The 22,989-nt window shown below is 57.4% G+C and overlaps 1 protein-coding gene across 1 annotated transcript; it reads left to right on the forward strand.

Annotated features, from left to right (window-relative positions):
* Positions 1–9,957: 9,957 nt before the first annotated feature.
* On the forward strand, positions 9,958–17,116 carry FAAH2 (fatty acid amide hydrolase 2). Its single transcript, XM_058032899.1, has 11 exons — positions 9,958–10,155; positions 10,384–10,466; positions 10,742–10,875; positions 11,149–11,358; positions 11,762–11,881; positions 12,373–12,508; positions 13,302–13,419; positions 13,757–13,876; positions 14,783–14,894; positions 15,519–15,713; positions 16,327–17,116. Exons 1-11 carry the CDS (start codon positions 9,958–9,960, stop codon positions 16,500–16,502), a joined length of 1,602 nt encoding a protein of 533 aa, XP_057888882.1. The 3' UTR covers positions 16,503–17,116.
* The last annotated feature ends 5,873 nt before the right edge of the window (positions 17,117–22,989 follow it).

Here is a 22,989-nt window from a genome sequence, read left to right on the forward strand (position 1 = left end):
AGGTCCCACAAAGCAGCTCTCCTGCTGCTCACTTGCCTTCCCACGGGCAGGGGCTGGGGAGAGCCCCAGGGCTGGCAAGGACAGCCCTATGGACTGTGCAGGCAATGGAGGGAATGGGGTGGGACACGTCCCTGACAGGTTTTAGATAGGAGGGCAGGCTCTGACAGCCAGTGAGGTTTGCCCTCACCTAGGAGAGAGTCCTGGAAAATGGTGCACCTGCCATACCATGCCCAGGGTGAGAAGCCGCACAAGAGCTGCAGGATCATGTGCTTTCCTGTAGGCTCAGGGCAGACTAGATTTCGACCTGCCTGACACAAGGGAAGGTTCAAGCTTCAGCTCTGGGGACAAACCTGGGACTCCAGCTCTGCTCTGCATCCCCATAGCATGCCCTCCATCCACTCTCACACACTCTGGCCTGACACAAACCACCTGATTTTCTCTGCTCGCTCATGACTGCCACGCACTCCTCGGAAGCCCCTGGCAGGAGCACAAGAGGAACAGGCCAGATGCATATTCCAGCCCACAGAATTTAAAGCACTGAGGTCAGACTCCTGTGGAGCGCAGTCCTTCTCATCAAGGCCCCATGCTCCCACCCACAGGACTCCTCCAAAGCTGTCAAGATGCTCAGTGCTCTGGGCTTTCCTGGCATCAGGAGGGCAGAGCCACCCAGACTGCTCCCTGTGGGCTCAGGAGCAGCTTCCAAAGGCAGGACTTGGCTGGTTGGACATCATAATAGAGGTCCCCTAAGGGATGTGGCTGCTCTGTGCTGAGGAGGAGCAGAGCCCAGAGTGTTTTATTTACCACTTTGCAATCACGTTGCTCCACCGGAGGAGCAGAGCCATGGCCACGACACAGAGTGAGAGATAAGCTATCGCTGCTGCAGCTGGGCTCATCAGAGCCACCTCTGCTACTCCAGGCCTGCAGGTGTGTTTGAGGTCAAGCAGAAGAGAGACTTCTGACATGGAGAGCACTTGTCTTGGTTGCTATCCATGATGGGGGGGGCCCAGCAGAGCTGTTGGCTGTCCTAAGCAAGCTGCTCCTGCCCCAGAGAGCTGGCCTTGCATGCCACAGGAGGGACGGGATGTGCTGGGCTTATGCCGGATCCACTTGACTAGACTCTGTAAATGATTTTGTATATAACTGTTTTCTGGTTGCTTTCAGCACCTTCCAAGTGAAAGCCACAGGCATCCATAGTCTGCATGCCTGGCTGTTATGAATGGGATGAAGGGGTTGGTTCCCTGCACTCACTGTGAGAAGCTGCCCATTCCTGCAGTGAAACCTGGTGAGGCAGCAGCGATGCTCTCAGGTCAGACCCAGGGCAGCAGCATAGTGAGCAGGCTGTTCCCATTACTGCCACACAAGGAGCCTACCAGCTATCCCACAGCTGCGATGGCCCAGGAAGGGGACATGCACAGCCTGGCTTCCCTCACTCTGCTTGTTTTCCCCAGGCTTTGCCAGCCACATCCCTGCTCCCCACAGCAGCAACTCCTGGAAGCCCGGTATCCCAAACCTGCAGTCAGTGGCACCAGCTATACTCAGTATATCAGGAGAAAGCCCATCCTACTATCCTCTGCAGGGGAATGACTCCTGGGGCCACAGGCAGCTGTCCACCACAGGCAGTGGTGGAGAGCATCCTGCTGGTGTAGGGAGGGGTCCCTGCATCCCCACTGGGAGCTTGGAGGAGTGCAGACCTTGGATGTGGCTCAGGAATACAGTTCCCACACGTTCAGCCCACGCAGGCAGCAGCACATTGCTCCTGCCTGCAGGAAACCTGGGAACATGGCTGCCCAGGCTGGCTCCCTGCAAGCAGATCTTATTTTAACTCTCAGTTCCTCTCTCATTTTTGCCAGGCAACGACTGGTTCTGCTGTTGGCTAAGCATTAAAGAGCCCCCTTTTATTTTTCCTCCCCCTTTTATTTTCCTCCTCTACTATTTCTAGGTTATTTTTGGGTTTTTCTCAGTGGGTCTTTGCCACAGACACTCAAAGGGCTGGCAAAGTTGTCTTGTTTTGCCCAGAGGAAGGGGAGCAATGTGCAGGGCACAATCCAGATGGGGAAGCACATGCCTTGGAGCACCTGCTGCCCTGTGTTGCATAGAGAAGCAAGCGCCTCTTCTCCCACCCACCTGTGCTGTGCAAGACTTGGCCTTCCACAAGGCAGTTGTGATGCCCACATCTTCCCAACTGTGGCAGCAGCAGCCTTCACCTCTCCAGAGCCCAACCAAGGCAGCTCCTCCATGTGCTGCTAGTGGGGAGGTTCCTGTGGTGGTCCTGCTGCAGCCCTGGGCAAGGTGGGGTGCAAAGGCATAGAGAGGGACTTCTGCAGAAGGGAAGTTGATGGGACAGGACGTGAGCTTAGGGTGACCCCAGAGAGGGTCACACATGGCCATAGCAGTGCAGGAACTGCCAGATGGAGCCGACAGAGCTGACATCAGCCACTGTCACATTCAGGTCGGGGATACAGACGAGGCCCCATGAGGGGGAGAGAAGAATGTGAGGGACACAGAGCCTGCCAGCACTGTGGAGTACCTGTGCCATGGCCAGAATCCTCCCACTGAGAGTACTGATGGGAGTGATGCTGTTCTCTCCCCAAAACAGAGGACATGAGATAGCACATCCCGAACCCCTTGTCATGTCAATGCTCAGGAGAAGGAAGTGCTCTTTGGGCAGCAAAGAAACAGCCTGTGTTTGCACCAGGCAGGGCCATTCCCGTTTAAGGCTGGGATCCTCTGCATCCCCTCCGCAAAGGTTGTTTCGTCCCTGGGGGCAAAGTACTCTCCACTTGGGGCAGGAGGTGTTACTTTGTGTGGCCCCACAGCCCTTTGTCTCCCAGAAAATTGCAAAACCCTGAGCTTCGCTGCAGCTCAAAGAAGCTCAGAAAGAGACAGAACCTGCTAGAAGGCAGACGCCCATGTTGGCACTGGGCCAGCTCGAACTTTCCAGGCCCTTCCAGAGCCACACAGCTGCTTGGCAAGGACATTGCCGACCCTCCCACATCACAGCCCCAAGCAGCCTGGGCCAGCCGTGTCCAGGCACTGGGCTGCGGTTGCTGTTTTTCTGCTTTATCTCGCTGAGCCGGGCGGTGAGTGGGTCATGTTTGTGCAGCCTCACGGTTATGTAAGCCCTCGGGGTTACTCCGGAGGCTCGGCCGGCCGTGCCTCCCGTGCGCATGCGCGCGGCCGTCGCGTTCAGGGCCGGCGGCGTCCGGGCCCGCGCTCCGCCGAGTTTGGCCGCCGGCCCGGCTCGTCACGGACCTGCACGGCGTGTGCCGGGCTGCCGCGGTGCCCGGTGCTGTCAGGCTGCATGCCAGGGGGCCGGGGACCGCGCCACGCTCTCGGGCAGCGCTGTCCGAACGCTGCAGCAGCCGTGTTTACCCTGCACGGGCTCCCGACGCGGCGCTGCTCCGCTGCCAGAACGCCTGCGCCTGCTCCAGTAACCCAGCTCCTGAAGGTCGCTGGCTGGAGGCCGGGCTCGCGTTCCATCTGCTTGCTTTTATTATTGATTGCTCTTATCGGCACTTGAGAGAACGGCATGTCCCAAACAGCCGGGGGCAGGACGGGGCTCGCTGCCGCTGCTGCTGCCGCCTTTTGCCCAAAATCTGTCTCTCCTGAATGGAGAGGTGCAGGCACCAAAAGCTGCGCTGCCACTGTCACTTCTGCCCACAGGCACAAGCCATGATGGCACAAGCTGGGGCCAAGAGACAGCAGTGTTCCCGTGTGTGCTGCCCTAACTCTCTCTTCCTCTTGCCACTGTCCGTCCAAAGCACAGGTTCCCACAGAGCAGCAGACCCCTGCATGTGCCTGTTCCCAGGATGTGCTCCCAAAAGGACCCTCAGCAAGTGCATCCCATCACTCTGTCACTGTCTCGGCTCCCACAGTGCCTTGGTCCAGTACCCAGTGACCTGGAGGCTGAAGGGACATGGGGACCCTGATCAGTCACAGCAGTGGTGTTGTTCCATCACAGCCCAGCTGGGCTGGGACTGCCACCATGCATAGCACAGGGCAGCAGCCAGATGTGAAATGGTATGAGCAGCCCATCTCTGCTGCTGCTAACCCAGATACCAGAAGGATAAGCAAGGGAGCGCCAGGGTGGCAGCAGAGGTATGGCCAGGTGGCAGCAAAAGAGAAGCAAGGGAGAGAAATAGAAGCGGAAGGCAGGAAGGAAGGCAGGAAGGAAGGCAGGAAGGAAGGCAGGAAGGAAGGAAGGAAGGAAGGAAGGAAGGAAGGAAGGAAGGAAGGAAGGAAGGAAGGAAGGAAGGAAGGAAGGAAGGAAGGAAGGAAGGAAGGAAGGAAGGAAGGAAGGAAGGAAGGAAGGAAGGAAGGAAGGCAGGAAGGAAGGAAGGAAGGAAGGAAGGAAGGAAGGAAGGAAGGAAGGAAGGAAGGAAGGAAGGAAGGCAGGAAGGAAGGAAGGAAGGAAGGAAGGAAGGAAGGAAGGAAGGAAGGAAGGAAGGAAGGAAGGAAGGAAGGAAGGAAGGAAGGAAGGAAGGAAGGAAGGAAGGAAGGAAGGAAGGAAGGAAGGAAGGAAGGAAGGAAGGAAGGAAGGAAGGAAGGAAGGAAGGAAGGAAGGAAGGAAGGAAGGAAAGGATCATCCCACAGCTCTCATTCCCAACATACCATCCTCACAAGAGACCTGTGAGACCTGTGAGCCCCCATTCTCTGCAGGTGTTGGCTGATGTTTCGCTACTTTGCCATTGATGGCACAGTATTTGCAGGCTGTGTTGGGGGACAGGGATACATGTAGCAGCATGCACAGGTGCATTGTCCTGGGCTGTGCTGCCTGGCACACGCTTTTCATGCTTCTGTTGAGAGCACTGTGGGATGGCAGCATGGATGAAAGGAACTGCCGCTCCAGGACACACTGGTCAAATCAAATTGGGCTTTCATATGGTAATTACCAAACATTGGCCAGCACAGGTCCGAGCACACCATACCACAAATCTGCTGGTCTTTGAGGCATTTCCAGCTTGCTAGAAGACACATCTGGGCATAACTTACCCAGGCAGCTTGGAGGGCCCTGTCAAGGGTCACCCATTGCCCTCAGGGAATATGGAAAGAGGACCAGAATCACAGGAAAGCAAGTCCTCGGGACAGGGAATGGAGAAGCATATGGCTCACCCAACTTGGCCAATATGCTTGGAAAGGGGAAGCTAAGAGGCAGTTCATTGCCAGGACACAGGAATAGCCCCATGGTGAAATGGGGGTGGTGGGGTCTCCTTGGGGATGGTGGGGCCCTAACCCAGCCCTGTAGGGTGCCACCAGGCCACCCAACTGCCCCTTGCTTTGCCATGTGCCTAAGGACAGCCCTTGCATAGGGGGTTTATTGAGCCTGACAAGCCAGCTGGGACACCAGACAATCTCTGCCTTGCTGGGGACAGTCCCCCACCAGGGTCAGGCACACTTGCCACAGAGGAGTGGAAAATTCCTCTCACTGTGCTGGCACTCACTACAGCCCAAGCACATCAGCTGTCATCCTGCAGGACTTGGCATGCCCTGGAGTGTTTATCAACACCGTTTCGCAAGAGCCATGGCATACAGCCTGGCAGGGGCACGCAAGCTGCTTGGGCAACCCACTCTGCTGACAGCCTGTGCTCTTGGGAAACACTCCAGGCTGGGAGTCTGGTGTGGATTGATGTCATCTGAGTGGCCATCAACACCTTCTCCTTTCTGGTCTCCTGAGTTCAAGGACAGAGCTGTGAGCTTTGGTCTCGGCCCTCTTTCAGTCCTGCAGAATCCTTCCCTTGGTCTCCCCTGGCAGGGTTGTAAATGATCTCAGCGTGCTGGTTCCCCACTCACCCAGGGCATGCTCCTCCATCCTCACAGGGTATATGGCTTGGGGAGGGAGATAGCCCACTCCCTTCAAGGGGTTTGGAGGTATCAGCTGGAGCAACAGAGTAATTGTGGTGACAGCACATCTGGCTGAGGGCTGCCCTCCAGGCACAGACCAGCGGTTGCATGATGCCTGAGAGATGACACAGCAGGGCTAGCCTGTTCCCAGTTAACTCCAGATATGCACAACTGACACAGGCCCCTCAGTCAGGGAAGAAAGCGGGCACATCCTGGACGACAATGGCTAAACAGGCAGGGGACATGGAGTTGCAGTCAGGCCCTGGAGCCCCTGCGGTTGCCCCAGACAGGGCTGGCTATGCCCACCCAACTCCATGGTGCTGTACATAGCCATCATCAGTGGGTGCAGCAGCCGGATGGCAGGAAGGCAGTGTCGGAGTCTTCTGCTCCGCTGGAGGCACTGTGGAGCCCAGGAAATGGCTTAGCCGCTCTTGTCATTTCAAGATGCACCCCAAAGCCCTGCTTTAAGTGGGGAATGGGTGGTGGATTTGTGAGGGGTGTGTCGCTCCTTCAGGGTAAAGAAGCAAAGCATGTCCCCGCCCAGCCTTTCCAAAGGGGCAGCAGCGCCGCTTGGCACCAAGGGGACGCGGGGCACAGCCGTCTCCAGCAGACAAGGGTCCCTCCAATGGACGGGTGCAGGCACCGGGGACAGATGGGGTGTTCCTGGGCTGGGGACTGTCCCAGGAAGGCCAGCTGGCTCCTGAAGCATCGCACAGACCCTGCCCCAATTCCAGTGCAGCTGGAGCAGCAGCAGCAAACAAGCTGCGTGCAGCCGCCAAGATGTTTTCTGGAGCAGAGGCACGCATAAACATTTTGTTTAATCAAGGACTCGGAGTGAACACAGTGTACCCTGGCTCCGTGCAGACGGAACAGCTGCGGCCCTGCGGGGCAGGGCCAGCGACACCGATCGGCGGTGGCAGAGCGACCTCCCGTGGCACGGTCCCGACCCCGGGGTGCTCAGCAGAAGGAAGGCCCGCGACCCCCGAGTCCCAGCAGCCTGCCCTGCAGAGAGGCTGTGCCCGGCTGCAGGAGGTTCTGGCTGCTTCCCGGCAGTGCGTCTGGCAGCTGTGCAAGGCTTGCTTCGGCCCGGTCCCGCCGCAGACGTGCCGGAACCGAGGACAAGCCGGGAGAGCCTGAGCTGCCCTGCCCGCGCGTCCGTGGGTGCTGATCTCATGGCAGTATTGTACAAGAGAGCCCAGGACCCTGGCAGTGCCAGCTGCTGTGTTCTCACACAGGCAGGATGGGATTCCTTCCATGCCCTCCTGCCCTTCCAGGAATGAGGTGTTGGGGACCTCCTGTGTTCCACCAGGCCCCCTGCTCAGTGAGAGCAAGGTGAGGTCAGAGATCTTTATCTGCAAAGCCCCGGGTGAGCAGCATGGGCGCCCAACATCTGCTATGGATCCCGGGCCAGCATGCAAGAAGACAGCTGATGGAAATGCAGAGCACAGAATCCCTCCGTGGTGGATTTGGCTAAGGGCAGGCTTGGAGGAACTGCCATCACATTCAGGGGTTTTTTTCTGGGATCAGCGAGGAATTAAGCATCTGAGTTGCTGTGTTTAAACCTGAACCTTTAAACATCCTTTCCCACTCCCCCCATGTGCTGCACAAACCCCAGGTTTCTTTGGAAGCATTATTTTAAGGATAAGATTTGAGGGACGCCTTTCACAAAGAATTGTGCTATCAGGTTCTTTTTCTTCTTTTAATTTCCAAAAGGGTATTTTTTGTGCATGGGGGACTAGATTGAGAGGAGCTCTGGAGAACACTGTGAAGGCAGCCAGACTGTGGTATTGCCAATCAGTGCACACCTCTTCTTCCCGCCAGCCTCCCACTCAGCTGCCAAAGCCTGTTCCATGGCTTCCCAGGCAATTAGTGCTTGCAACACATCCACACAGCCAGCAGAACCACTCCAGCTTTCCATGTGTCCTTGATAACCTCTTGTGTTCTTTAACGCCTTTGGTTGTAATGAAGTGACTGAGGATAATGACAAGCATAAACTCCCAGAGTGGAAGACCTGGAAACATGTTTTTCTTCTAAGCAGCTGGTGTTCCTTGGTGGGACAGGTCTGAATGGGTGAGCTTCACTCTGTTGAGCCTCCCTGCTCTTGGCAATCAGACTGGAATTAACTGGCTTCTAAGTGTGCATCTAGAGTGGTGTTCGCTTGGTTGGCTGGTTATGGTAACTGAAAAACAATCCACATCACTTCAACCTTAGGTTTTCAGACCTTACTGCTTTATTTCTAGAGCACCTTGTATCCTATTTTTTCCATTTTTCATGGAAACAGAGCTCCACTGGGCTGTGATGAACTCTGGCAGCCATTCTTTTTGCTCAGCTCCCAGGAAACTCCTCACCTTGACCTAATGGAGGAGCAGCCTGAGCTGCTATCTGGGACAGCACTGGTGAGCAACAGGAAAAGCAGGGACAAGAGGAGCTCACAGAGAGCAGTGCAGCAGCTGATCCAGTGTGAATTCCAAAACTCTGTTCTTGAAAAAAGACAAAGATTAAGGAAGACATTTTCCAGCAAAGAAAATGCCAGAGCTTAGGGAAGGTTTCTGCAGAGCAGCAACACAGGCAGAGACCCATGACAGAAATATTTTGGTTTGTACCCCTATTTGCCAACATTTGGGCAGGATTTGAAGGGGGGAAAACAGCAAATCCACTAAGAGTTTGAGGGAGAAAAAACTGACAAAAGTTGCTGAGATTACATTCAGGAGAGTAGTTCAGAGGAGTTAAACTATTTTAGCTCTGGAAGATAGAGGACACCTGACTTACTCCTGAGCTCTGAGGGAGCCCTTATCAGCTCCTCTCCTCTCCTCTCCTCTCCTCTCCTCTCCTCTCCTCTCCTCTCCTCTCCTCTCCTCTCCTCTCCTCTCCTCTCCTCTCCTCTCCTCTCCTCTCCTCTCCTCTCCTCTCCTCTCCTCTCCTCTCCTCTCCTCTCCTCTCCTCTCCTCTCCTCTCCTCTCCTCTCCTCTCCTCTCCTCTCCTCTCCTCTCCTCTCCTCTCCCTGCATCAGGCAGGGAGCAAAGAAAGTATCCTTGATAAGATTGTGAAAAAAGAACTACTATCAAGATGACTTTGGTGTCAGCTTAGGTTTTAGGGGACAGAGGTCGGCCGATGGCTTTCTAGGGTGTGTGTGTTGCAGATTGTTCTATAAATGCTGATACGTTGACTATTCGGTCATAAAAGATTTTCACAAGAAATGTATCCCTTTGTAGCCTTGCTTTGTGCTGATAATTCAATTGCCAACTGTGTGGAAGGGAAGAGATGCAGTAATGCATACATGCTGCTTAAACCCTTGCTTTAAAAGACAGTATTTTTTTTCCCCAGCATTACCAATTCTTTTGCCCTGAGTGTTGAGGATTATACAGTGCTCTTCCTGTTTTCATAATCAAGCATCTGAACACCTCAGAATGTGTTTAAAAATAAGTGTGATAAGAGCTGTATTTTATAAGGGAAAAGCTCAAGAAAGCGGCTTCGTGTTTGTACCTCAAAAGAACATTATAATTTGACGTCAACCTTAAACTGATAGTTCCTTATGTCCCGTAGCCACGTTAGACACCCAGGAGAGCGTTTGTTGCACAGTCTGACCCAGAGGACAGGCTTCTGGATGGGGACGGGCAACCTCTGCCGGAAAGGGAAGCGTCTCCTTCCCCGTCCGGCACGGGACATTCCCGCGGGCAGCTCCGAGGCATTGCGGCGGCTGGGCTCAGCCCGGCGCCTCGGGCTGCCGCCGCAAGCGGCCAGGTGAGGCTGCCAGGGCAGCCCTGCCCGGGGCGCGTTTCGCTAAGCCGCACACGCCGCCCGTCGGGAGCGCCGCTGGCACCTGGCGCCGGCGCAGCTCGCCTGCCGCGTGCGCCCCCGAGCCGTTGCCTCTGTCCCGGAGCGAGGAGCGGGCCGGCCCGGGCGGGCAGAGCGGGCCTGAGTGCCACGCACGAGGCACACGGCGGGCGAGGCCGCCCTTCTCCCCGCCCCGCCGGGCCTGGCCGCGTTCCGGGGAGGCCCGGGCCGCCGCGGCCCTGGGCACCGGCACGGGCGCCGGGCGGTCGCCACGGCAACGCGGGCGGTGCGTCGCCCTGACGTCACTTCCGGGCGGGGCGGGGCGGCGCGCGCAGGGCCGTCATGGCGCTGTCGCGCGCGGAGCGCTGTCTCGCGTTGCTGCTGCGGCTGCTGTCGCGCGCCTGCCTCGCGCTGCTCGCGCTGCTGCCGCCGCCGCGCGCCGGCCCCGCGCGCGCCGCTCCGCGCGCCGTCCCGCCGCCGCGGCGCGCGCTCCTGCTGCTGCCCGCGCGGCGCCTCGCGGAGCTGCTCCGCGCGCGGCAGGTACCACCCGCGGCCCGGGGAGGGGGAGCGCGGGCAGCGGGGGTGCCGCTCTCCGCGCGCGGCACGTACCACCCGCGGCCCGGGGAGGGGGAGCGCGGGCGGCGGGGGTGCCGCTCTCCGCGCGCGGCACGTACCACCCGCGGCCCGGGGAGGGGGAGCGCGGGCGGCGGGTCTCGGTCCGCGCAGCACCCGCGGCTGACGGCGGGACCCGCTGTGCCCCGTGCCCAGGTGGCGTGCGTGGAGGTGGTGGAGGCGTACGTGGAGAGGATCAAGGAGGTGAATCCCCTCATCAATGCCGTGGTTAAGGACAGGTGAGCTGGAGGCGGAGGCACCCTCGAGGAGGCAGCGGCTCTCCGCCTGCCTCCCTTCGGGCCCCAGCCCGACCGCTGCGCTCCGCCGGGGGCACGGGGATCCCCGCGCCGCCACCGCAGCAGCGCCGGGCCGGGATGCCGCTCCCGGCTCCGGCAAAGACCAGGCAGTCTCACTCCCCCCACAAGCTCCTGCCGCACTTGGGGTCCACCCGCCCTGCGGGGACCCCGCTCCTGTCTGATCCAGCGCCAGAACATCGCCGGGTGCTTTGCTGCAGGTTCGAGGAGGCCCTGCAGGAAGCCCGGCAGGTCGATAAGCTGCTTGCGGAGAGTCCTGGCGATGACTGCCTGGAGGAGAAGTTCCCCTTGTTGGGAGTTCCCATCACCGTTAAGGAGGCCTTTTCTCTTTATGGTGGGTTTATCTTTATGCCTCCAGTGCTTGATGTGCTCCCCAGAGTGGTGGGTGGCTGTGGCAGGTGCTTGGAGGGAAGTAGTCTCCCTTTCCCTGGTTTGCACCAGGCTCTGCCTGGGCTTCTGCGTTTGTGTTCATTTGTAGCACACAGATGCTACAGAGCTTGAGGTGCTTCAGAGGAGCAGCCCTCACTGGTAACCTGCTTCCTGCAGCTCTGGGTCATCTCAGGGCACTGGCCCTGATGCCTCCCTCCTATTGACCTTGGCACCACAGGGATGCCCAACACCTCTGGCTTGGTCAACCGCCGCAATGTGATCGCCACCTCGGATGCCACTGTGGTGGCACGGCTGAAGCAGGCAGGTGCCATCCCGCTGGGTGTCACCAACTGCAGCGAGCTCTGCATGTGGTACGAGTCCAGCAACAGGGTCTACGGGCGGACCAACAACCCCTACGACCTGCAGAGGATTGTGGGCGGCAGCTCAGGTGAACCCCAGCACCTCGGCACGGTCCTGCATGAGTGGCAGGTTACAATGCAGTGAGGGAGAGTTCCAAGTCTCTGCACACAGCTATTAACGTGTCCCTAGGCTCTTGCAGAGCTTACAGGCCTCTTTCCTGCGCACTGCTGTAGGCTGTTGGGAGGTCTAGCTGCTTTGCCTCTTCTGGGTGTTTCATTTGGCATTGCTTCAACCTGCCCTGTTGTACTTGGGCAGGCAAATCCCTTTGGCCCATGGACCCCAGCTATCCCCTACCCATCACTAAAGCCAAGGTGTTGTCCCCCCACCCCTCTTGCTTTTTAGGCCCCCACCCTCCCTGTGAGGTGTTCCTGCTTTCCTGGATGATTTGCACCATAAATCTGTGGGGTTTTGCCGTGTTTTCTCGTGTGCAGGTGGGGAGGGCAGTGTCCTGGCAGCTGCCGGCTCAGTCGTAGGTGTGGGCTCTGACATCGGTGGCAGCATCCGAATGCCCGCTTTCTTCAATGGAGTCTTTGGCCATAAACCCACAACAGGTAAGGTGGGTGCTGGGGTCTCCTCCTCTTCCCCACCAGCAGAAACACCATGAGGTGGAATGGGGGCTGTGGGATGAACCCCGTCAGGACACCTCTACGTTGGTCGCTGGTGGGATTGCTGTGAGGAGTCAGGTAACTTCTTGTGTGGGACAAGCCTGTTGAGGAAGCACAGCTGGGGTTGGCAGTTTGGAAGCCAACCCCAATGGCTGAATGCCAGGCACATGGGAGACAGGCTGGGGTTAACTCAAGTATGGCATCCTCAGCATGGGATGTTTTCACAAGGTTGGGATCTGCTGGGATATTTCTCTGTCTTTCAGTGTCCTGACTTGGGTGCTTTTCCTCCCATCCCCACCCCGTGAACCTTGCCATCAGCACTTGTGGGGTGTACAGTCCCTGGGGAACCGTGTCTCCGTGCACCCCAAGACCCCCCAGCAGGGCTGTCCCCATCTGGAGGCAATACCCAGGGCAGTGTCTGACTTCTCTGCTCTCAGGGGTGGTGCCCAACGACGGCCAGTTCCCCAACGCTCAGGGGGTGCGCACCAGCTACCTGTGCACGGGGCCCATGTGCCGCTACGCCGAGGACCTGGAGCCTGTCTTGAGAGTCATGGCCGGCCCTGGGGTCAGCAAGTGAGTTGTTCCCACTGCTCCAAGCTGCTGAGCTGGAGTCAGCAGCTCTGTGGTCCTCACAGTGTATGAGGCCTTTGAACGAGACAGGTCTTCACCCCGCCCAGTTGCTTGTTTCTGATTTCTTTCCTCTGCTGCTGCCTTCAGCAGGACCTTGGCTTCTGGGACTGCCCTTCCCAGCACCCACGTGCTCCCAGGAACTGGCAGCTGTGGGCAGACTGATAGGTGCCCCTTCACCAGTGAGCTGCTTCCTAGCTCTGTCCCATGCACCCTTCCCAGGGCTGGCCTTGCTCCTGGATATTGCAGCACCTTTTTTCCTGTCGTTGAATGAGGAGTTTTCCATCCCCACATCATGGCCAGTTCAGTTCCTTCAGTTTTTGGTCCGTGCAATCAAGTGCAGCCATGCTGCGTGCCAGTGAGGAGCAGAGCGGAGATGGGGCACATGGAGCACCCCTCCTTTTTGCCACAGCCTGCACACTGTTGCTCTCTCCATTACCACTCTGCTTTTTCCCAGGCTCTTGTGCAATCCCAACCTTGGCTGCAGCCAGGGTTTGTAGTCACAAGGTGCTTCTGGAGAAATGGGAACTTTCCCAACAGAAACTTGATGGGACTGAGGGGGCAGGTGAGCAGCTGGATGTGTTGTGGGCAGTAGGTGTCTGTGTCTTCAGAGCCTCACCTTGCCACTCTGGGGGACAGAGCAGGGTCTCTTGAGGACACATAACAAGCATGTGAGAACCTCTAGCAGCGGCAGAGGAGCTGGGGATGGCTTTGTGACAAAGCACCATTTCTTTCCCAGGCTGAAACTGAATGAGAAAGTGTCGCTGGAGAAAATCAAATTCCACTGCATGGATCATGATGGCGGGTCTATTTTTGTATCACCTGTGGACAAGGAGATCTTGCAGGCCCAAAAGAAGGTAGGAAGCAGCAGAGGATGGTACCCACTGGGGTGAGCCTGAAGACAGAACCTGGGGAGACGAGTCAAAGGAGCCCTGGGGAGGGGAAAGAGCTGCTCTGTGTGTGGCTCCTGCAGGAGCTGGCAAAATGAAGGGCTGGGGAGGCAGCCTTGCATCCCAGTCCTGTGCTTTCAGGGGTTAAAAAGTAAAAAGAACTTTTTCTTCTTCGGGGCTCAAGAAAACACAAGGGGAAGATCTTGCGAGTGGGTCCCCTTACTCTCTTCTCTGTAGTTTCCATGGGCTGATGGCAGGTGTCAAATCTTTATGGAAACCAACCCGTCCTTGCTCTTCCCTTCAGGTGGTGGAGCACCTTGAAAGTGACCTTGGGGTCCGGGTTCAGCATGTGGCAATCCACAAGATGAAGTATTCTTTCCAGATCTGGTCAGCCATGATGTCATCCAAGGACAGTGAGGGACAGGTGTGTCAGAGTGAGTTGGCAGAGGCACAGCTTTGGAGGCAGCAGGGAAGAAACAGCTGTTCGGGGCCAGCTGTGGAGAGCTGTAGGCTTCCCAAACCTACCCAGGGGCTCTCCCTGCTCCATGTGTCCCCCCAGGTCTCCTTTCACCTCTTTCTAAAGTTGCACAGCACCTTCTCCCTTGCTGTCCTGTGGGTTGAGGCCCTTGCTCTCAGCAGAGGAGCAGTGTGGTAATTGGGAGGGGGAAGGTTGTTGTTTTGGCACGTTGACCTTTTCCATGCAGGTTGGTAAGTCAACCAAGCAGGGGGCATCCTGCCTTGCTCTTTGCTGCACACTGTGTCTTCTGACTTGTAGGCTGGGATTAACACCCTTTGGGATGCCAAGACAGGCAGGGGACTAGCAGCTTTCCAGCAGGAGCCTGCTTGTGTAATTTTTCCCTGGCATTGCAGCTGCTGTGCTATATCTGTGCATGCAGGAAAGTACTTTGTAATAAAACAAACTTGTGGGAGTGTCATAACATATGCATTCCTGGCACAGAGGCGGTGATGAAACAGCCCAACCCCACCACACCAAGGAGGGCTTGTCTGGCTCCTCTGCCTCCTTCTTCCAGGTCCAGTCGTCGTATCACAGGAGGAAATGCCTCTGGGACATTATCCCTTGCATTGTGTCGGTTCGGTGCTGCTCTGGGGAGGCTCTTCCATCTCCTTGCTGTCTCTGGGAGGGAAAAATGCTCCTGCTGCTGCCTTGGATCAGTGTCAGCTGTGGAGCACCTGATGGGCATCTCCTGTGTGAAAGCGGGAGCACCTCACATTGGGATGATGAGATAACTGAAATTTCACTGTCCATTGCCAGCCTGTGCCTCCCTGCTGCATGTTGGCTTTGCTGACAGGGGGAGTGGGTGTGTTACAGGAGGCACAAAGATTCACAGACCTGCTGGGGGACCATGGGAAGCCAGTGTGGCCGCTGTGGGAGCTGGTGAAGTGGCTCGTGGGGATGTCTTCTCACACTCTCCCGGCTATCGGTAATGCTGGCAGGGGCCCTGGGAAGTGCACAGGCAGTGCTGGGGTGGGCAGGTTGTTAAATGCAGGTATTGCCCTTCCAATGCCCAGTGAAGGAGCTCGGGGTTTGCCCTGAGCAGCTTCAGCCTAGTTTTGAAGGCTAGCTCAAGAGTCTGGATCTTTGATAGATGGGAGTGGGTACCTTGGAGGAAGAAGTGAGGATGATGGAGCTGGGGGCAGGGTTCACTTCTGCTGTGAGCCACACCAGAACTGCTGGGGCTCAGAGGGCTCAGTCAGGGTCTGCACTGATCCTGTTTTATAGCAGCAGGTACTACAGAATCCTAATTAACACCATTGTGCTGCTGTCTAATGAGTGCTGGGGTCGTTGTGCCAGCTCTGCTCAGCCCCACTGGCTGGAAAAGCTGGAAGGAAGGGGCAGGCTGAATGCTTGTCCCTTGGCAGAGCTGGGGGAATGGTGCCCTCAAAGCTGTGCTAGGGGCAATCTGCTGTGGCTTCTGGCAGGAAGGGGTACTTGGGGGGCCACCCCAGAAGCTGGGGATGTTGCATGTGGCTAGGCATTGTTTCTGCCCCACACAGACCACAGTCCTCTCATATGCTCTTGTCCCCATTTCTACTCTTTGCTGCAGCCCTGGGACTGACAGAGAAGCTGGTGAACCTCAACCTCAGTGGGAAGGCCAAACTGGTGAGCATGGGGAAGAGCTTACAGGAGGAGATGGAGGCACTGCTGGGGCCAGATGGGGTGCTCCTCTACCCCTCACACCCCACCATCGCCCCCAAGCACCACTCCCCAATCTGCATGCCCTTCAATTTTGCCTACACAGGTGAGCAGCCCTGACTCCTGTTGGGTTGCAGCTAGGGCTGCCAAAATGATCTCCTTGTGGCAGCTGGGGTGTTGTATCCAAAGTGTTTGCGTTGCTGACAGTGGGCTGTGCAGCAAAGAGATGTGTCTTTTCTTGGAGTGAGGGTTGTCGTGCTTCATACCATGTGGCATCTTTTACCTTTTGCCAAAGGTGCCTGTCCACAGCAGGGCAGGTGTGACTTTGTGTGTGATATTGGGGTTTAGCAGGAACCTGAAGCCTGCCATCTCTTGGGGTACAGCGTGGGGCCCCTTGTGTGGTTCCCATGTGGTGTCAGTGCTGCCTTGCTTTGTGGAGTGATGGAGAGCTGGTGCCTGGCACAGGAATGTCCCAAATTTGGCATGCCACAGTGTATGCCATCCCTCGTGGATGCTGTTTATACACATGATGTGGCGCTGGGAATCTCTGGCCAGTGCTGTCCCTTGTCACCATGTCTCTGCACTGCTGCATGAAGCACCAGCTCCCAGGATCTTGGTGCTGTGTATGGCAGAGCTGCCTGCCCAGGGTGGGAGAGCCAGGCAGTGATGTATCCCAGAGTTTGTGCTCGCTCTGATCTATCCACCCTTCTCTCTTGCAGCCATCTTCAATGTCCTGGGCCTGCCGGTGACGCAGTGCCCGCTGGGGCTGGGCCGCGAGGGGCTGCCGCTGGGCATCCAGCTGGTGGCGGCCTCCTACAACGACCACTTGACGCTGGCGGTGGCCCGGTACCTGGAGAAAGCCTTTGGAGGATGGGTTTTGCCAGGGGAAGTTTAACCTTGGGCGACAGGGACAGAGGCAGTGACAAGTGCTGATGCTTGATCCCATCATGGCACTGCCTGCTCCCTCTGCATCCCCCTGCACCCTGCTGGGAGTGGCTGGTGGTGTCTCCAGCACAGGAACAGCTGGACCACTGCCACCGAGTCCTCATCCCTGTGGCACCCCCTGTCAGGGAGAGACCTGCCTGCAGTGGGCACCCACCCACCTTTTCCAGACCATGGAGTTGGCCAGCTCTGTAACCTTCCTGCTTTCAAAGCGCTGCGTGAGAGCTGGGCAGAGGACGTGCTTCCAGATTGCGGAGGGCAGCTGTGCAGCACCCCTCAGGGCTGCCTGGGCCCGTGGGGTCCTCCTTGGCCTGACCCTGCCCACAGGGCTGGACTGTGCCTGTTGCACCCAGGCTTGCTCGCCCCCCCAGTCCTCCCAGTCTCCTGCAGGCTTGCCCCCACCCGTTGACCAAAAAGGGAGGGGGGCTGGAGGAGCCATAGGCCTGCCTCACCAACAGCGCTTTGTGCGGTGGTGGATGCTGGGTTCTGCAGTGTGTGCAGCTGTCAGGCACAGCTGGGAGCATTTCAGCACTGGTATTCAGCCAGGTATTAAAGAGCTTGTCCAGTCTACTGTGGCTATGTGTCCTTTTCCTCATGGCTGTCTGCCTTCCAGCTCCTGCCAGGCCCCAGCCCCATTTCTACCAGCGATGTGTCATGGCTACCCAGCCCTGCTGGCCATTGAAGTGGCGCAGGGACAGCAGTGGAGATGCTGGCATTGCTCCCCCGGGTGGCACTTGGCCACTCCAGGGCTCTTGTTTTGGAGTGCCCAGGCTGACAGTGACTGCTGGGCCCTGGGCAGAGTTGAATGGTGCTTATGAGCCCCACAGTGTTGCCCAATGGCTCTGTTAGTCCTGCAATGGTTGCACAGCTCTTGGGAAGCACAAGTTCAGCTGTTTTGTCCCAGTGGGCTGCCTGGAGCTCTTGAGGTGGTGCAGAGCCACGTGCAGGTCCCTCATGGTCACCAGGGCAAAAAGGGGGCCCAGCCCTGTGTGCCCAGCCCGCAGCATTGCTCTTGATAAGGATAAAACCTGCTACTGGTTTGCTGGGATGTCCTGACCTGTGTCTGCCCTGCCATGTGTTACCCCTGTCCTGAGCCCTTGCTCCTTTCTGTCCTCACACCACTGATGGTCCGTGCCGGGCTAGTGCATCTGCTGGGCTGGCGTGCTGGGACAGGCTGTACCTCGGCTCTGGTGTGCAGAGGGCACTGCTGAGCACCCGTGCCCAGCTGGGACGTTGCTAATGAGGAAGCAAGGAAGGAAAAAAAAACAAACCCTGGCTCGGCAAAGGAGGTACAAACGACCCAAGTCAAATCACGCCTCCCAGCGTGGTGGCACAGACAACACGGACTGTCCCCCATCTGGAGGAAGCCTGGCAGCTGATCAGACCGTGGTAACGCTTCCAGTGAACACTCGGAGCCACACGTGAGGTTGCTGAGCTGAGGGTGTTGTGTTTAACAGTGGTTGGTGAGGTAGGTTTCTGATACTGCAAAGGGGCAGAGAGGAAATGCTGGATCAAGGTTGGGGGGAATGCTGGTGCTTCAGGGTAGTGTGATGGGGATACAGAAAAGGAGAGGATGTGCAGAGCAGAGGGGGTTAATCCCCACAATCTCAGTTAATGCCACAATGGAGGGAGAGTTGCTGGGATTTTTCCTCCGGCCGTGGCAGAAGGGGAATGGATGTGCTGGGGTTCAGAGTGGGGCTAGCAGGGACTGGCCTGCAGTCACCTTGATGCTTCAGGGAAGCATTGCCTCCCTTGTGCTGCCTTCTGCAGTGAGAGCAGCCCTGTCCCTGCCTGCACAGACAGCCAGTCCTCGGGTCTCCATCAGTTCTCCAGCTCTGTGCCTCTGTAAGCCCCAGGAACAACCCTGGAGGCTCTTTCTCCCTTCGGGCAGAAATACTGCCTCCTTCAATGGGCTCTGTGGCAAAGCCAGGAGAGTTCTTGTTGGTCTCAGCGAGGGGGGACTAGGCCAACTGCCTGTGCTTCAGCTCTGGTGTTTCAGAGGTCTCGCCTCAGCCCTCACCCACAGTTTGCAGCTGCATGTCCCTGCTTGTTGACTGCTCCTCCTTGTTTCAAGCTCTTGATCCTGCAAGGGACAGAGAAAACATGGGGGCAATGTTTTGTATCCATGTGCTGAGGTGCTTGCGCTTGTAATGGTGAAAAGTTGGTGTGAAATGGGAAGAGTGAGAAGCAGTGACAGTGGTGAGCAGCCCCACTGGTGTCCCATCTGGTCAGGGGTGCTCCCACCCCTCTGCCTCTGGAGGTGGCCCTGGGCTCCCCACCTTCATGGGGAAATGTGTCCCCACAACCACAAGGTTGGTGTTGGTAGCCTCAAAGCCCTTGCAGTCCGCTCCAGGAGAGGAAGATTACCTCCGTGACCAGCAAGGGCAGGGAAAGATTCCTGGTGCCTGAATGGTGGGGCAAGACCAAGGTAAGAAGGGACTGGCCAGGTACAGGTGCCCAGCTGGACCAGCCTGTGCTGTGGTTCACAGTGTGAGTCTCTGCTTACAGCGCTCATTGTGCCCCGTTTTGCTGCGTGGGTGATGTCGCGCATGGTGCCCTCCCCGTACGGGGAGTCTGTGGGATGGCTGGGGGTGTCCTGGCAGTGGTGTCACAGGTTGTGCCAGTGTGAGTCATGCCCAGAGCTGCGCTGAGTCACCTCCCCAGTGGCGTGAGCCTCAGGTGAGGAGCTTTCTCAGACCCACATCCTGGTGACAAAGGCAGTGTGACTTCTCACCACGGGGTGCCAGAGGTGGGTGCAACAGAAGGTTGCTGCAGCACGTGCATAGTGCCATAGCAGTGTGGCAGCTGCCCACTGTCCCTGTGGGTCCACTTACCACCACAGCCCTGAGGGTACCTGCCCTGTGGCACCCCCAGAACGCAGCAGAAGGTCCCCTGCCCTCCATAGTGGACACCCCTGTGCCACAATAGGCATGTGGGCTCCATGGGGCAGTGTCACTGGCTGAAGCTTCTGTTTTCAATCCCAGGTTCCAGCAGCACATTATGTCTGTGGGTAGCAGAACAGCTCCAGCACACCCATCCCTTTCCATGGCCCCCAGCACGGCTGTGGTAGGATGAGCCCTGCCCTGCTCCTGCTGCTGTCCCTGGCCAGCTGCTCCCTGCTCCAGGGTAAGCCAGTGCTGAAGCTGTCACCACAGTCTGGGGGGGGCTGGCTGCAGGGCCGGAGGAGGCACAAGGACACCTCTCAAACCTACTGAAGGTACCTGTGAAGAGGAGAGGCCCAAGTGGTGGTCAAGCAGTGATGAGAAAGAAAACCCCCGGGTCAGCAGCAGCTGTGTCAGGGTGTTGTCTCTCCTGTTTTGTCAGCTGTGTCTCTGCTTTGGCAGAAGTGTGGAGAGGGTGTCCTCAGTGTGTGACCAATTGAGGGGGATACAGGTGCTGAGCACCTGCTTTGAAGTCAGAGTTTGCCTGTGCTGGGATGAGGCTGAGGAACCTGTGCCACAAGGTGACCCTGCAGGACACTGCCTCATACCCCTCTGCTCCCTCCCCAGGGACTCTACTGAGGCCACGGCGCGTCAGGCTGGAGGCACAGAACTTCCACGTCTTGCTGCGCTGGGAGCCAGACCCCAGCTCACCCAGCTCTGCCACCTATGAGGTGGAGTGGAGGAACAGGTGGGTGGGGAGGAGGGGGTGAAGGGGTCTGGTCCTCTTACACCCAGGCAGAGGCTGTTGGGGACACCTGGCAGCCAGAGGACTGTCATCTGGCAGTAAATGCCACAGGGTAACAGAGCAGTGGAATTGGCAGGGATTGGCTGGTCCTACCCCTGCACATGCAAGGTCAACTCAGGAGTGTGTCCTGGATTTTGTACAACTTCAGGACAACACCCCTGGACAGCTTGGTCCCTTTCCTGGTCACTATCCCAGTAACAAACTAAGGAGTTGCTTTTGGACTGGGGTTTTGGATTTGTTTTTTTTTCCCATTATGCTAAATGGGATTTCCTGTATTTCAACTTGTGTCCACTGCCTCTTGTACTTTTGCTGGGCACCACTGACTCTGTCTTCTTCTTGTGTTGCTAAGACGCCCCCCACGCACAGTCACCTTTCTCTGAGGCTCAAGCTATCGCCACTCGCTCAGTTTCCCTTGTAGCACAGAGCCTCAACAGCCCCAACTCCTTGGGGGGCTCTCCCTGCCACAGCTGCGTGGTTTTCCATGGTGGAGAGCACAGATCAGGGCACAGTGCCAGATGCCATCTGTCCCCAGGAGGGACGCCCCTCCTCACACATCCTGGGGGTGCTGTTGGCTGATGCCTGGGCTTCCCTACGCTTTCCACCCAGGCAGGATGGCAGTGGCTGGGCTGCCCTCCCTTTGGGCTGGGAGCATGCTGAAAAGAAGCAATCCCTGTGCTTTCTCCCTGGGCAGAACCTCAAACTGGACCAAGGCAGGTGCCTGTGGGGGAAACAGCAGAAACTCCTGTGTGTGTGAGCTGTATTTTGACAGGATTCATGATATCTACTGGGCACGGGTGAGAGTGGTGGCCGGAGGTGAGCAGTCCGAGTGGGCCATTTCCAGCGAGCTGCAGCTGTACAGAGACAGTAAGGACTGGGGAGCTTCTCCAGTTGGGCTCTTCCTGGGGGGCCAATGGGGAGAGGGGACCTTGGAGAGATCTGATGGGATACAGTGGGAAAGCATATTAGGATACTGGAGGGAAAAGAGTCAAGAGCCCTAACCAGAGGAAAGGGATAAGGCAGAGCTGCTGGAAGATAGCTGGGTGAAGAGCAGAAGGACAGAGGAGGCACCGTGAGGGGATTGGTGGGAGGCCCCCAGGCCAGCAAGGCACCGTGAGAATTTGGGTCTCTGGGGAATGCAGCGAGATGGGGCAGGAGAGAGGATATGCCTCCAGGTTTGGCTTTTGAAAGGCTCATCTTCCTCCCCTGTCATGGTCTGGGATGAAGCACGGGCAGACCCTCTGGTGATCCTTTCATCCTGACTATTGTGTTTGCCTGGTGTGGGAATGTGCCTCTTCTCAGTCAGACTGGCTGTTCTGTCCAAAACACCTAGCAGTCCCCTGGAGCTAGAAAATTTTCAGGACCCTCCTCTGACCTCCATCAGAGAAGTTGTTGTAATAAACAGATGTGGTGGCTGCCATTCCTAGAGCTGGTTTCAGAGCACAAAATGCCATCAGGCAAGACCTGAGGAGCTTCTGTGCTCTGAGAGGGGAATATCAGGCAGGAAAATATAATTCCTAGGGAAACGAGATGTCTGCCTTCCTTTGAAGGCCTTAATTTTTGATTTTTTTTTCCCCTTCCCTACAGCAATTGTTGGCCCCCCCAAGCTGTCTTGGCTGCTCCAGGACCAAATCCTCAGCGTAAACATCATCACACCACCCACTCCCTACCAGAGAAGGACTGGTTCCTACAAGCCAGTCAACCGAGTGCTGCTGAAGCTGTGGTACTGGCTGCACCTGTACGAGGGGGACCTGCTTGTCCAGCAGGTCTGTGTGCTAGCTGGGCAGGGCCCAGAGGTGCAGGGCTTGCGGAAGCTTTCCTGGTGCAGCAAAGCCACCATGTCAGGTTGTAGTGGTGTGGGGGTGCCTGTGCTGCAGCCCTGCCCACACCTGGCTGCAGGTGTGAGGTGCCGTGCACCCCCAGTCTGGGGCTCCCACCTCAGCAAGGCAGGAGACCACCTCCCTCCCCTGGGTACAAAGAACTGGACTGGTTCTGTTCAGATGAAAAGTGATGCAACAGGTGTTTCAGGAGATGCTCTAGGACCTGAACACCTCCTGGGGCAAAGAACTGAGTGTTGGAGGTGCCTGGGAGGAGGGACCATGGGGCAAGTGGGATGTTGAGGCTGCACAGAGCAGTGGAGCCATGCCCAAACCCCACCTCCAGCTTCTATGGCCACCTGTTCCATCTGCTTTCAGGTGCCCTGCAAACGGAGCAGTGAGGAAGTGCCTTGCACCTTTGGGCACCTGAAGCCCAGCACACAGTACTGTGTCCGGACGGTGGCTGCAGACATTGCCAGGGAGCGGAGCCAGGAGGCTGAGCAGTGCCTGGTGACTCCAGCAGCCCCCTCAGGTGGGAGCACTCTCACCAACTCAGCTGGCACAGTGGCATCTCAGATCCTGCTCACAGCACAAACTAATGTGGAGGTGTGAATACCTCACCCCCAGCCACTGTGGTCAGGGTTGTGGCCCGGTGCTGCCCAGTGGGGACCTCTCATGGTGATGCTTTCTTGTCATCTGCCTTGGGCTTGCCTCCTGAAACATCCCAGTGTGACATGGATGGGAAGCACTGACAGAGAGTGGGCGGGAGGGATGTGCTTGAGTGATCCCTCAGCCTGCTGTGATGTCCTGCCAGGCTTTCCATGGGTCCCTGCTGTGCTGAGTGCCTTCTTCCTGCTGCTGCCGCTGAGTGTGGCCGGGATGTGCTTCGTGCAGCTGCATGTCTTTCCCAATCCTCAGGAGATGTGCCTCCCAAAAGCA

Source organism: Melospiza georgiana, chromosome 12, assembly GCF_028018845.1.
Source record: "Melospiza georgiana isolate bMelGeo1 chromosome 12, bMelGeo1.pri, whole genome shotgun sequence".
NCBI classification, from domain to species: Eukaryota; Metazoa; Chordata; class Aves; order Passeriformes; family Passerellidae; genus Melospiza; species Melospiza georgiana.